At 36.5% G+C, this 13,948-nt stretch overlaps 3 protein-coding genes across 3 annotated transcripts; 2 read left to right on the top strand and 1 right to left on the bottom strand.

Moving 5' to 3' along the window:
- Positions 1-366: 366 nt before the first annotated feature.
- On the bottom strand, positions 367-1,404 carry LOC118713093 (olfactory receptor 5F1). The gene has a single exon (XM_036427456.1). It carries the CDS (start codon positions 1,402-1,404, stop codon positions 367-369), a length of 1,038 nt encoding a protein of 345 aa, XP_036283349.1.
- Positions 1,405-4,917: 3,513 nt separating this feature from the next.
- LOC118713092 (olfactory receptor 5F1) lies at positions 4,918-5,871 on the top strand. The gene has a single exon (XM_036427455.1). It carries the CDS (start codon positions 4,918-4,920, stop codon positions 5,869-5,871), a length of 954 nt encoding a protein of 317 aa, XP_036283348.1.
- Positions 5,872-12,067: 6,196 nt separating this feature from the next.
- LOC118712622 (olfactory receptor 5F1) lies at positions 12,068-13,012 on the top strand. The gene has a single exon (XM_036426549.1). The coding sequence runs from the start codon at positions 12,068-12,070 to the stop codon at positions 13,010-13,012; it is 945 nt and encodes a 314-aa protein (XP_036282442.1).
- Positions 13,013-13,948: the final 936 nt, after the last annotated feature.

Here is a 13,948-nt window from a genome sequence, read left to right as displayed (position 1 = left end):
CCTATGAGGAGATAATTTAATATATTATATTAAAATATTTTAAATTAAAAAGTTATATGTCCTATATAACAGTCTTTGCAAATAATAAATGACAAATAATAATGCACAGGGAAGTAGTTTATGAATAAATATATATATTTTTTGTATGGCTAGTTTCATGTGATATTATGACTTTTGTTTCTAAGTAGTCTATACCTTTCTTTGCAAGATTTTTATTACAAACAGGCCTTATTTTTCAGCATCCAGAGAGGATACAAGATGGTTTAGATGAAGGTCTTACATAAGTTTGGTAATTTACATTATGCTTAGGTAAATTAAGGTAACTTTTCTTATACAATACATTTGATGCAGTGTAATGAAACATGATTACTTAGAAATATTCTTATAAAAAACTGTAAGCTTGAATAGGATTTGCAAGTTCCTTAAATACTCTGCTAGGTTCAGAAAACTAACCAAACAATCACTGCAATGAGGGATCCTTTTTCTGGTGATTACATTCCATAAAGCCTTCTTCACTTCCTTATTCCTGAGGCTGTAGATCAGAGGGTTCAACATGGGGATCACCACCGTGTAGAACACGGAAGCCACTTTGTCCTGACCCAGGGAGTAGCTGGAACTAGGTCTCAGATAAGTATAGATGGCGGATGAATAGAACAGAAATATGGCTGTCAGGTGAGAGACACATGTTGAGAAAGCTTTGTGCCTCCCCTCCCCTGAATGCATGCGAAAGATGGAATAGAGAATGTAGGAATAGGAGGTAAGGATGACCAGCAAAGTCCCAACCATATTAACTCCAGCAAAAGTGGAAATGATGGTTTCACTCAGGTGAGTGTCAGAACACGAGAGCTTGAAGAGAGGAGGGCAGTCACAGAAGAAGTGGTGGATGACATTGGAACTGCAGAAAGGCAAATTGCTTATATAACTTGTGTGCACCATTGAGTTCAGCAGTCCTGCTGACAAAGCTCCTGCTGCCATTTTAAGACAGACTGTCCTGGTCATGACCAAGGGGTACAGTAGAGGGTTGCATATGGCCACATAGCGGTCATAGGCCATTAAGCCAAAGAGGATGCATTCAGTTGTGGCTGAGACAAGAAAGAAGTACAGCTGCAGAAAGCAGCCAGCAAAGGAGATGGTTTTCTTCTCTGACAGTAAATCCACCAGCATCTTTGGGGTGATGGTGGACGAGTAACAAACATCCACAAAGGACAGATTAGCCAGGAAGAAATACATGGGTGTGTGGAGTCTGGAATCAGCCATGATTAAGAGGATCATCCCAACATTCCCACAAACTGTCAGTGTGTAAATGACAGAAAAGAGCACAAAGAGGATAATCTGTAGCTCCTGAGTGTCTGCTAATCCCAGCAGGATGAACTCTGTCACCAAAGTGTAATTAGTTTTCATCATGTCTTACACATACAGTTTGCTTAAGTTTATCTTCTTTTCCATCTTTTTTTAAAATATTTTTATTGATTTTAGAGAAGATAGAGGGCTAGAGAGATAGAAACATCAATGATGAGAGAGAAACATTGAATGGCTACCTCCTGCATGACCCCTTCTATAGACTGAGTCTGTAACTGGGGAAGTGCCCTGACTGGGAATCAAATCATGACCTCCTGGTTCATAGGTTGATGCTCAACCACTGAGCCATCCCGGCAGGGTTGAATGTCTCAGTTTTAAAAAGCTTACAAGTACAGTGAAAATTTTAGTGAGGACATTTACACAAAAGGAAAAAAAAAACCTAGGATACATAACATAGAAAGTAGAGTAACTGAAGTTAGAGAAAATTAGAAGACAAATGGACAAGCCTTTGAATTTATTAATCAATTGTCTGAATTGAACCTGTGTTGCAGGCCTCTCAAATAAATGCAACCAACATTTGGTATTCTATTTTTTCCTATCATCCCATATCCAAAATGTGAAGGATACAGATATTCTTGTTAAAGTGTAATTCCAATTTCTAAACCAGTATGTAGTCTTAGCTCAAATACATTTTCCCTCTCATTATCACTCTGTTTATTCTCCAACTCCCAAATTCATTCATTGCCTCCAAAAAGTAGCTCTCCTGTATTCCAAGCAGAAAAATAGTGACCTTTTTAAATAGACAATTTTTGACATCCTTCAATCCTAAAGACTGATTTTGTGATGTTTTCTCAAATTATTATTCTACTTACAATGTATGTTATCAAAATAATGCCTTATGGTATCACATGCTACCTGCTCATTTTGGTCAATAACAGCACCAAATCATTACCACTGTCTTCCCATTGTCTTACCTGTGTAGTCTATGGTTTTCATTATCTCTCTTTTTTTAATCAGCATTTCTCAGTTGTAGCTAAAATTAAAATGTTTTTAAATAAATTTTTCACTTTTAAATGAGATGGAATGCAGTGAAAGTTTGAATGACCTCTTTGTAAAAATTTGAGACACCTTATGAGAAAATACATGTTGCTCCACTTTTATTTTGTTTTCCTGGAAGAAAATTGGGTGACCACAGAGACTAAGTTGTATTGTTTAATTGTGTAGTCAAATCTCCAGAGGCAGAAACTTTCAGTCTCAAAGGAAAATAAAATAAGATCATAAGCAAGTATGTGGAACCAAACATTGCATCATCAGATGGCTCATAATCTCTGCATTACTTTAAAGACTGCCAATGTAAAAAAATGCCTACTTAAATTGCCCATCTTTTTGTGTTTTTAAATGCATCCAAAAGAACATAGCCCACTACTAAATAATTATTCTTCCTCCCAATGTATGTGCTATGTTTGTGAGTGTGAGTTTGCGTGTGTCTGTGTTTGTGACACTCCCTTTGTCTGGAAAACTACTCCAAACTAATGATATATTCTCTTCGCTATTTTTCTAGGCAAAAGGGAAATAAAAGAAATAATGTCTAATGTTAGTTGTGGTGTACCTGTGCATGAGTTGGCTCCCAGAGAAGTCAGCTAAGTCACACAAGCACTGATGTCTAGCTGTCAGCATCAATGGAAAGTCCTTTGTTGCTAGAGCGTAATTCTCTCCTATCTAAGGTGACCAGACGCCCAGCTTTTGGCGGATCAGTCCTGATTTTTAACAATTTGTCCTGCATCCCGCAGCATTTTAAATAAATCCTGATTTTTGGAAAGAATGCACTACAAGCTAGGGAGTGTCAGGAGAATGGGGAAGGAATATATGGTTTTTGGCAGCCATGTGGTTATTTAGCCAGGATATGAGTTTTATATGATTTTTGTTAATTTTATAATGTTAAACTTTAATAATAACAAATAATTGTTGAGAACTGATTGTCGAGAACTGCTTATCAAAGTTTGCATTGTTGATCAGTTGTTAGAATTCGACCACCATTGTTTGGACTTGATGAACAATGGCATTTTTTGGATTGGCAACGACGAAAACATTTTGTAACTGTCTCTCAAATGATACACATCGTACTGCCTGCTAGTCAGCTAGTTAAAGAAGTGATGTCATTACAAATCAGCTATTCAGATAATTTAGGTAAGTAATTTATTTCATAAATACATAAATTTTCTTGAATTTAGCAGATAGTACTCATATTATTTATATTTTATAGTGGCTGCAAAAAGTCTAGCACCAGCCTTGAAAGTGACACTTATGACTATACATATTTTTATTTATTTATTATATTTGTAAATTGTACTTATGTTGAAATTTTAAAAATATATATTACAATACTATTTTTGCGTTCTATGAAAATTTTTGTTGCTCCATATAGACCAAATTTTTAATCAAGAACCCCCCCAACCCCCCGTCAATGGTGTCCCGCTTTACCAGTGTTAAAATCTGGTCACCTTAGACTACAACCCATTTGTAGCAGGCAAAAAATACAAAGAGAGAGGCAATGTAAACAGCCAATTTCTTTTTGACATTGGTAAAAGGCTTTAAGGTGATTCAGAGGTTAGGAACCACTTCATGATGCAATGCTTGATTCCACATAACTGCATGTGATTATATTTTATTTTATTTTGCATCTGGGAGTTTCTGCCATTAGAGGATTGACTACACAATTAAACACTATAATAGAGTCCCCATGGTCACCCAATTCTCTTCCAGGAAAACAAAATAAAAGGGCAGCAACATGTAGTTATTCAGATGGATTCTCACACTTTTACTAGTAAATACTAACTGTATTTCTTTTCATTTAGAGAGTGAATTTTCCTTTTTTTCTTTATAAGCCCCAACTAAGAACCCCTAGTAAAAATGAAAATAATGGTCTGCATGAGTAAGACACTGGGGAAGGAAGCTCACAAAATTTCTTGCTGTTATTCACTGCAGTGGACAGGTACGGTGTCTGCAACTACATGACATTAATTTGATTGTGTACTTTGTATCAAGAATAATGATTTCATTCATTTTGACACTCCAGAAAATCATCCTATAATATACAATAGATTCCAAATTATTGGCTATTTAAAGTTGGCATTATTTTTGTTGTTTGAGGTAAATAAGAAATTTCTGGGAGGCAATGCATGAATTTTGGAATTGTAGCATAAACAAAGTGGTCTTAAGAAATAAACAATGGATTTGTGTTAAATGCACACACCTTTCAAGGACTGGGAGAGACGAAGGCAGCAATATGTGTATCCTTTGCATTGTGAATGTGGGCAGGTAAAGAACAACATCTGTTGTGTTTGAAGAAACTTAAGTGGAGTGCCTGGATTGAGACCAGCAATCTGAGGAACCTTATAACCGGCTTAATAAGGTCAATCGCTTCATAATTTAAATATTTCTCTGTTCCTCCATTAATTTTCCTCTTTCTTTAGACACTCTACTGACGATACTATATTAACCCAAACATTTTATTTTTGATTGTGAATAGGCTCAATAACATTTCTACTAATTCCTGTAACTTTTGGAGAGCAAAATATCTACATCTATACAAGTTTAAGTAAATGGTATGTGTAATACATGACAAGAACTAATTATACTTCGGTGACAGAGTTCATCCTGCTGGGATTAGCAGATACACTGGAGCTACAGATCATTCTCCTTGTGCTCTTTTCTGTCATTTACACACTGACAGTTTGTGGAAATGTTGGGATGATCCTCTTAATCAGGGCTGATTCCAGACTCCACACACCCATGTATTTCTTCCTGGCTAACCTGTCCTTTGTGGACATTTGTTATTCATCCACCATCACCCCAAAGATGCTGGTGGATTTATTGTCAGAGAAGAAAACCATCTCCTTTGCTGGCTGCTTTCTGCAGCTGTACTTCTTTATCGCCTTGGCCACAACTGAATGCATCCTCTTTGGCTTAATGGCCTATGACCGGTATGTGGCCATATGCAACCCTCTACTGTACCCCTTGGTCATGACCAGGACAGTCTGCCTTAAAATGGCAGTAGGGGCTTTGTCAGCGGGACTGTTGAACTCCATGGTACACACAAGTTTTATAAGCAATTTGCCTTTCTGTAGTTCCAATGTCATCCACCACTTCTTCTGTGACAGCCCTCCTCTCTTCAAGCTCTCGTGTTCTGACACACACCTGAGTGAGAGCATCACTACTACTTTTGCCGGAGTGAATACGATCGGGACTCTGCTGGTCACCCTCACCTCTTACTGCTACATTCTCTTCTCCATATTTCGTATGCCTTCAGGAGAGGGGAGGCACAAAGCTTTCTCAACATGTGCCTCTCACCTGACAGCCATAATTTTGTTCTATTCCACCGGTATCTATACTTATCTGAGACCTAGCTCCAGCTACTCCCTGGATCAGGACAAAGTGGCTTCCGTGTTCTACACGGTGGTGATCCCCATGTTGAATCCTCTGATCTACAGCCTCAGGAATAAGGAAGTGAAGAAGGCTTTATGGAATGTAATCACCAGGAAAAATCCCTTTATTTCTGTGATTGTTGGTTAATTTTTTGAACCTAGCAGAGCATTTAATAAATTGGCAAATCCTATTCTAGCCTACAGTTTTTCATGAGACTATTTCTAATTATGCCTTTTAATATTCAAGTATATTAGCAAACTTCCATAAAACCATAAACCTTTTATGTAACAATTTGGTATCTTCATGAGTCCTACTTGTAAGGCCTACTTGTAAAAATTACTATGTAGGGAAACAATTATATTGGGTGTTAAGAGACAAAAGTCACAGTATCACATAAAACTAACTATAGTAAACATTGGTAATTGCACATTTATTTTTTTCCTCATGTATTCTTTTTTCAACATTTGTGATTTCTAAGATAAAATCTATGTTCTGTCAAAATTTGTTAAATTGAAAATGTTATCCAGCTTTAAATATTGAAATATATCCTGGAAAATATTTAAATTTCAAGATTACAGTTTTGACCACTATAAATGCACCAGCTTTTATTTTTCTCATTACACATATATACACACATATATATTCCTTAAATAATAAGTCTGATTAGCTTTATTGAAAATGTATGGGATGCATGTCAAAAAGAATGTATGGATCAGAAAGCAGAAATGTGAATATGTGTTGCTAATTTTAGATAACATTTACTGCTCTAGCTGAGAAATTGAAATGAGTTATCTTTACGGTTTTCTTAATTTTTTGTGATTTAAATCCTATTGTGAAAACATTGCCTATATCTTTATACCACCCTTAAATCTCACAGTCCTTGGTATATTTCAGCCATTATCAAAACTGATTGCCTCAAGAACTGAAGAGAGAGGTGATAAATATTGTCCAAGTGATTTTGAGATTTTGCAAACAGGAGATCAACCTGATGGAAAAGTGTGTGAATAACTGAATTAGGCTCCAAACCCTCAGTCTCCTGAAATTGTATAATCATATTTACCACAAGAGGCCTGGTGCATGAAATCCATGCACTTGAGGTGGGAGGTCCCTCAGCCCAGCCTGTGCCTCTCCCAGCCCAAGAGCCCCATGATCATTCCCCTGTAGAGGGAAGCCCTGCTCACCCACCACAAGCTGCTGGTCACTGCCTAGGCGTCCCTCTTTGGAATGATCATGAAGCCCCCCCCCCCCCCAATCAATTGCCTTGCAGAGGGTGGCCTGGTCAATTGCAGAGCCTACCGATTGACCACCTTGCCTGAGCCTTCCTCTATGTGGCAGTCATGGGGAGATGGCTGGGCCCCCTGACCAATCACATTGCACCTGTCATGGTTGGCCTGGTACTAGTGCATGTCACAGTGTAGTCGTCCCAGTGATCATTCTATTGCTTGGCCATTCAGTCAGTTTGCATATTATACTTTTATTATTATAGATGTGTTGTTCAACAAACAAACATAATAAAATAAGATGTACTAGCTAAGTTTGTGTTGAGGGTATGTCAGATTCATTAATACACTGAGAAGAGAAACAGAAAGATGAAAAATTAAGTCATCAAAGAAAATACTTTCTTCCAATCAAACTAATTTATGAGATAAATCTCCTGAAATAAAAATGTAGATTGTAACTATAAGTAATCAACTCAGTCTCATTTTTATAGTAGTAAATGAGATATAAAATGGGTATACCATTACTTTGCTATGGTGAAGTTTCATATTTGTAAATCTATTAATATTATTGAGGATATTACATTTAAAATGATATTTCCTATTGAATGTTCTATGAAGCCCATTGCATTCTGATTAAAAATATAGACTCTGCAATAATGATAGGATGGATGGTCAGGCCAGTGATGCCACTGCTGTGGGCAGGAGGCTTCCCAGTAACCACTGTCCCCTGGACCAGCGCTGCACCTCACAGATGCAGGCACTCACTGGCCAGGTGAGAGGGTGCCTGAGGGAGGCAGAGCTGCCGTGGACGGTGCTCAAGAAGAAAAAGAAAAGCTGAATGAAACGAAACAGATCCAATATGCAGCCGTAACTTGAACAACACAGGTCTGAACTGTGTGGATCCACTTACATGCCATTTTGTCAATGAATATGTTGGTGGGGGAATGGACATGGAACCGGGCATTGCACTATTGAGTTTGAAGTCAGCTGGTTCACACCAGCTGCTGCTGCTGCTGCTGCTGCTGCTGCTGCTTCTTCTTCTTCTTCTTCTTCTTCTTCTTCTTCTTCTTCTTCTTCTTCTTTTAAATATATATATATATTTTAGTATTGATTTTTTACAGAGAGGAAGGGAGAGAGATACAGTTAGAAACATTGATGAGAGAGAAACATAGACCAGCTGCCTCCTGCACACCTCCTACTGGGGATGTGCCCGCAACCAAGGTACATGCCCTTGACCAGAATCGAACCTGGGATCTTTCAATCCGCAGACTGACGCTCTATCCACTGAGCCAGACCAGTTTTGGAAACACATCAGCTTCTTGATATTGGGCATTACTTAACTTCCCTCCACCTCTGCTTCTATGTTAAATGTGAATAATAACAGTACCTATTTCATTCAGAATATAGTAAATGAGATAATGCATGTGAAGTCATTAAGAAGGTGGTTAATACATTAAAAAAATGTTGATGATAAAAAAAAGTGGTTGACAATAAAAAAAAAATAGTTCCAAATAATCATCGCTCTCTATTCTCCATAGCTATGTTAATTCCCACTGAAACAGAAAAAAAAAAAAAAAATGGTAAAGGAGGATCTAGCATTCCCCTATTAGAATTTCAAATACCATTAATTATTAATAGAGAGACTAGATCAATTTCAGACAAAAATAAGGTTATCTCTGAGGATGCTTGTATTAAATAAGATTTGAGTTAGAGTTTCATTTAATTTTGCTTGTAGTTCTATAACAAAGACTACTCCTCCGAGTTCTAAAGACAGGAAACGGCACAGATGAGAGAAAACTCAACGCAAGAACCCAGGAAATGACAATGGTTTCCCCTTTGGTTTTGCTGCTGCTGTGTACCCACACAGCATTGAATGGGTACAAACAGGCAGCATGCTAATTTAAAGCTCAGAATCCCTGTCAAAACACCCTCCTGTACTTTTTCTCCTCTTCTAGATTAAGAAAAGGCTACTTCAAGGCAGGATAAAAGATGAGAAAAGTTTGAGAAGAGGGGAAAAATAGGTAAGTTAAAATAATAATGATAAATTCAATAAGTCTGGTATGTCAATAATCATGAAAACAATGCCTAATAGAAACAAAATTGCCTACTTTAAAGTAGGCAGTTAACATGGGTTATATTACTTATCCCTCAAAACAATTCCCTGAGTCACATATTATTATTATTGTGAATATTTTCAAGCAAGAAAAATTAAGTTCTGACAATTTAAATAAGGACATATTACTAAAATATATTTAATTTTCATTTTAAGTCAATTAGTTTCAAGTTCTTTGGTCAGCGAGTACTGGAATCTATCAATAGTTAAATTTTCCCAACAGGAATATTTATGAACCACTCCTTCATGTAAGCATTTAGCTTGCTATTGGAATGCAAGTCTAAATAACAATATGAGAGAATTTTTTTTTAAAGTGTTTTACACTATTTCCTTAAATGGAAAAAGAAACAAAATGTTTCTGTGATACTGTAAGTCCTTACCCCATCTCAGAGTAAATGTCACTTCCTTAACAAATCATCTGGTGTCCCCAGAACACCTTATGCCCCTCTCCCTGTAGATGCTGCACATTCTATGCTAATAACTTATCTGTCTGACTTCACCACTCGTCTGTTAGCTCTGTCACTGGGCTCCTCGTCTTTACCATTAGCATCCTTAGTGTTTAACACATTTTGTGATTAATGACACCTAGTACTTAATCATAATAAATTAAAACTTATGCTACAAAATATATGTTGATTGAATTCCTGATGCATTTATCCAACCTATCTGAGTCACTGAAAATTCAATTCTCTTTTTGTTGCAGTTTTTTTTTTTCATAAGGTATAACTTCTTAGAGAAAACATATACAAGTAAGGTGATATAAATTTTTAAACATTTTGAGAAGATGGAAAATGAGGAAATAACTACCAAAAGGTGAAAAACAAAGAGAAAAGAGAGCCAGAAAAACAAAGCGATGGAAGACTTGGGGGAGTGTTCTTATTTTCAGCTTGTAGAACATGGTATTTGAATCTGAAATGCCCCAGATCCTTGATCCCTCCTCTTTAAATTTCTGAGCAATAGCAGAGAAGAGTGAGGAGGGAGCTTTCATTGTTTGGGTATGCTGTGAAAAATTAACAATGTCAGGATAGAGAATTCATTGAACTAAGAAGGGAAACATGTAGGATTAGTGAGAAGCAAGAAACAAAGTAGAAATTCAAGTTGTTTTGTTAGCTCAGGATTTGTGAGAGGGAAGAGGAACCCAGGATCTTAAAAGTGGAAAGAAAGAATGTATTCTGCAGGAAGAGAAGATGACGTTGGAGTCTGAGAAATGGAGGAGAAACTTCAAAACTCATGACAATGTAGATCTTGGAGTATGTTTCGCTGTGAGAAAGGTCACAGTTTAGCGCCAATGAGGGCTGGGTGGAAATCATAAAAATGAAGTCTAGGGTCCAACACAGTAGAGGAAAGACTGAACTTATTTGGTCTAAAATGCTAAACCTACCCTGCATTTAGCACTGTGTTTTTTAATGGTTATTCAAATACAGAAATTTTAAATATGCATTATACATAATATATATGTAATAATACCTCTCTGGAAAACTAGTGTAGATAATTAAGAATTTAAGTGGGAATGTGTAATACATAACTCATTGCATGGTAAGTTCTCTCTGCCAGTAGATTCTCCATGCATATGGAAACCCAATGTGTTTTATTCATCCTGGTTTTACCTGCATATTTATCTCTGAAAAATTATCCTATCATCCCCTTTTATGATAAGGACAATATTTGCAATAAGCTAACACAATTTTAAAATAATAAAAAAGTAATTTGATTTCCTTATACATTGTCATATTTGATCAGGGTATAATTTTTTTTAAAATACTATACCAGGGTATAAAAAATACTATAGTTAGTTCTTCATTGTCATTAATCTCACACAGGAAAAGAATTGAAATTTAAACTAAATCATTATAAATACACACACACACACACACACACACATATTCAGGTAAGGGAAAAAAATAAGAATTTGGTAGTACAAATACAAAGAGAGAGGCAATGTAAACAGCTAATTTCTTTTTGACATTGGTAAAAGTCTTTAAGGTGATTCAGAGGTCAAGAACCACTTCATGATGCAATGTTTGATTCCACATAACTGCATGTGATTATATTTTATTTTATTTTGTGCCTGGGAGTTTCTGCCATTAGAGGGTTGACTACACAATTAAACACTATAATAGAGTCCCCATGGTCACCCAATTCTCTTCCAGGAAAACAAAATAAAAGTGCAGCAACATGTAGTTACTCAGGCGGATTCTCACACTTTTACTAGTAAGTAACTGAAATATTCACTGCCTTTCATTTCCTTTACAAAGTGAAATTTTTCTTTTTTCTTTTTAAGCTCCAAACTAAGAACCCTTAAAGAAAGGAAAATAGTAGTCTGCACAAGACTTGGGGGAAGGAAGCTTACAAAACTTGCTGCTATTCACTGCAGTGGACAGGTACTGTGTCTGCAACTACATGACAATAATTTGATTGTATAGTTTGTATCAAGAATAATGATTTAGTTCATTTTAAAACTCTAGAAAATCATCCTATACTATACAATAGATACCAAAATATTGGCTATTTAAAATGGGCATTATTTTTGTTGTTTGAGGTATGCAAGAAATTTCTGGGAGGCAATGCATGACTTTCAGAATTGTAGAATAAAGAGAGTGGTCCTGAGAAATAAACAATGGATTTGTGTTAAATGCACTTACCTTTAAGGGACTAGGAGAGACTAAGAGCAATATGTGTATCCTTTGCATTGTGAATGTGGACGGGTAGAAAACATCTGTTGCATTTGAAGAAACATTAAGTGGACTGCCTGGATAGAGACCAGCAATCTGAGGGACCTTATAACAGGCTTAATAAGGTCAATTGCTTCAAAATTTAAATACTTCTCTATTTCTCCACTAATTTTCCTCTTTCTTTAGACACTCTACTGACGATACTATATCAACCTATGGATTTTATTTTTCATGTGGGAATAACCTCATTAACATTTCTATTGATACTACTTCCTATAATCTTTGGAGTGGGAAATAGCTACATTTATACAAACTTAAGCAAACTATATGTGTAACACATGATGAAAACTAATTACACTTTGGTGACAGAGTTCATCCTGCTGGGATTAGCAGACACGCTAGAGCTACAGATTATCCTCTTTGTGCTCTTTTCTGTCATTTACACACTGACAGTTTGTGGGAATGTTGGGATGATCCTCTTAATCATGGCTGATTCCAGACTCCACACACCCATGTATTTCTTCCTGGCTAACCTGTCCTTTGTGGACATTTGTTGTACCTCTAACATCACTCCAAAGATGCTGGTGGATTTACTCTCGGAGAAGAAAACCATCTCCTTTGCTGGCTGCTTTCTGCAGCTGTACTTCTTTATCGCCTTGGCCACAACTGAATGCATCCTCTTTGGCTTAATGGCCTATGACCGGTATGTGGCCATATGCAACCCTCTACTGTACCCCTTGGTCATGACCAAGACCGTCTGCCTTAAAATGGCAGCAGGGGCTTTTGCAGCGGGACTGTTGAACTCCATGGTGAACACAAGCTATGTCAGCAGCCTGCCATTCTGCAGTTCCAATGTCATTCAGCACTTCTTCTGTGACAGCCCTCCCCTCTTTAAGCTCTCCTGTTCTGACACACGCCTGAATGAGAGCATCATTTCTACTTTTGCCGGAGTGAATATGGTCGGGACTCTGCTGGTAACCCTCACCTCTTACTGCTACATTCTCTTCTCCATCTTTCGCATGCATTCAGGGGAGGGGAGGCACAAAGCTTTCTCAACATGTGTCTCTCACTTGACAGCCATAATTCTGTTCTATTCATCTGCCATCTATACTTACCTGAGACCTAGTTCCAGCTACACCCTGGGTAAGGACAAAGTGGCTTCCGTGTTCTACACGGTAGTGATCCCCATGTTAAATCCTCTGATCTACAGCCTCAGGAATAAGGAAGTGAAGAGGGCTTTATGGAATGTAATCATCAGGAAAAGGATCCCTTCATTTCTGTGATTATTTGGTTAATTTTCTGAACCTTTCAGAGTATTTAATGAATTTGCAAATCCTACTCAAGCCTACAGTTTTTCATGAGAATATTTCTAATTATGCCCTTAATATTCAAATATATTAGCAAACTTCTATAAAACCATAAAACTTTTATGTAAACATTTTGTATCTTCATGAGTCCTAAAAAAAAGGCCTATTTCTAAAAATTACTACCTAGGGAAACAAAGATATTAGGTGTTAGAGGTAAAGTCACAATATCACATAAAACCAGCTATAGTAAACATTGGTAATTGCACATTTATATTTGCTCATGTATTGTTTTTTCACCATTCCTGATTTTTCAGAGAATATTATCTATTGCCTGTCAAAATTTGTTAAATTAAAAAAATGTTATCCATTTTTAAATATTGAATTATCTCTTTGGAAAATATTTAACTTTGAAGATTATAATTTTAATTACCACTATAAATTCTCCAGCTTATATTTTTCTCATCACTCATATATACAGACATGTATATTCCCTAAAAAATAAGTGTAGTTTTGTGCAAAAGTGTGATTTGAGAAAACCAATATCTAATTAGATTATTCCAGTTACCACCTCTATTTCCATCCAGTCTCCTCAAAAATTTCTAATTCTCTCACTTCCTTTCTCCCAAACGGACACACACATAGTAATCCCCACATATATACATTTGGCCGCTATTGCAAAGAGTTTACTACTTGAAGACTAAAATGGTGAATGATCCACATATTACTTACCATAGCTCATGGATTTCTTACAAACAAAAATACTCTATAAATTTCTAATAAATATATATTAAATTGAATCTTAATATTAAATCTAAGCATTCTAAATATGTATTCTAAATAGGTAGACCGGCAGCTGGGTTAGTAGAACCCTGGAGGAAACTGAGTGAGGGCCAGTGCTTGCCAAGGAGACAG

This window comes from Pipistrellus kuhlii, unplaced genomic scaffold, assembly GCF_014108245.1.
Source record: "Pipistrellus kuhlii isolate mPipKuh1 unplaced genomic scaffold, mPipKuh1.p scaffold_m20_p_9, whole genome shotgun sequence".
NCBI lineage: Eukaryota > Metazoa > Chordata > Mammalia > Chiroptera > Vespertilionidae > Pipistrellus > Pipistrellus kuhlii.
The sequence above is the reverse complement of the archived record's forward strand: the minus strand, read 5'-3'. Positions and strand labels throughout refer to the sequence as shown.

Coding starts and splice junctions, on each gene's coding strand:
- LOC118713093 (XM_036427456.1), bottom strand. CDS start 1,404: ATGATGAAAACTAATTACACTTTGGTGACAGAGTTCATCCTGCTGGGA.
- LOC118713092 (XM_036427455.1), top strand. CDS start 4,918: ATGACAAGAACTAATTATACTTCGGTGACAGAGTTCATCCTGCTGGGA.
- LOC118712622 (XM_036426549.1), top strand. CDS start 12,068: ATGATGAAAACTAATTACACTTTGGTGACAGAGTTCATCCTGCTGGGA.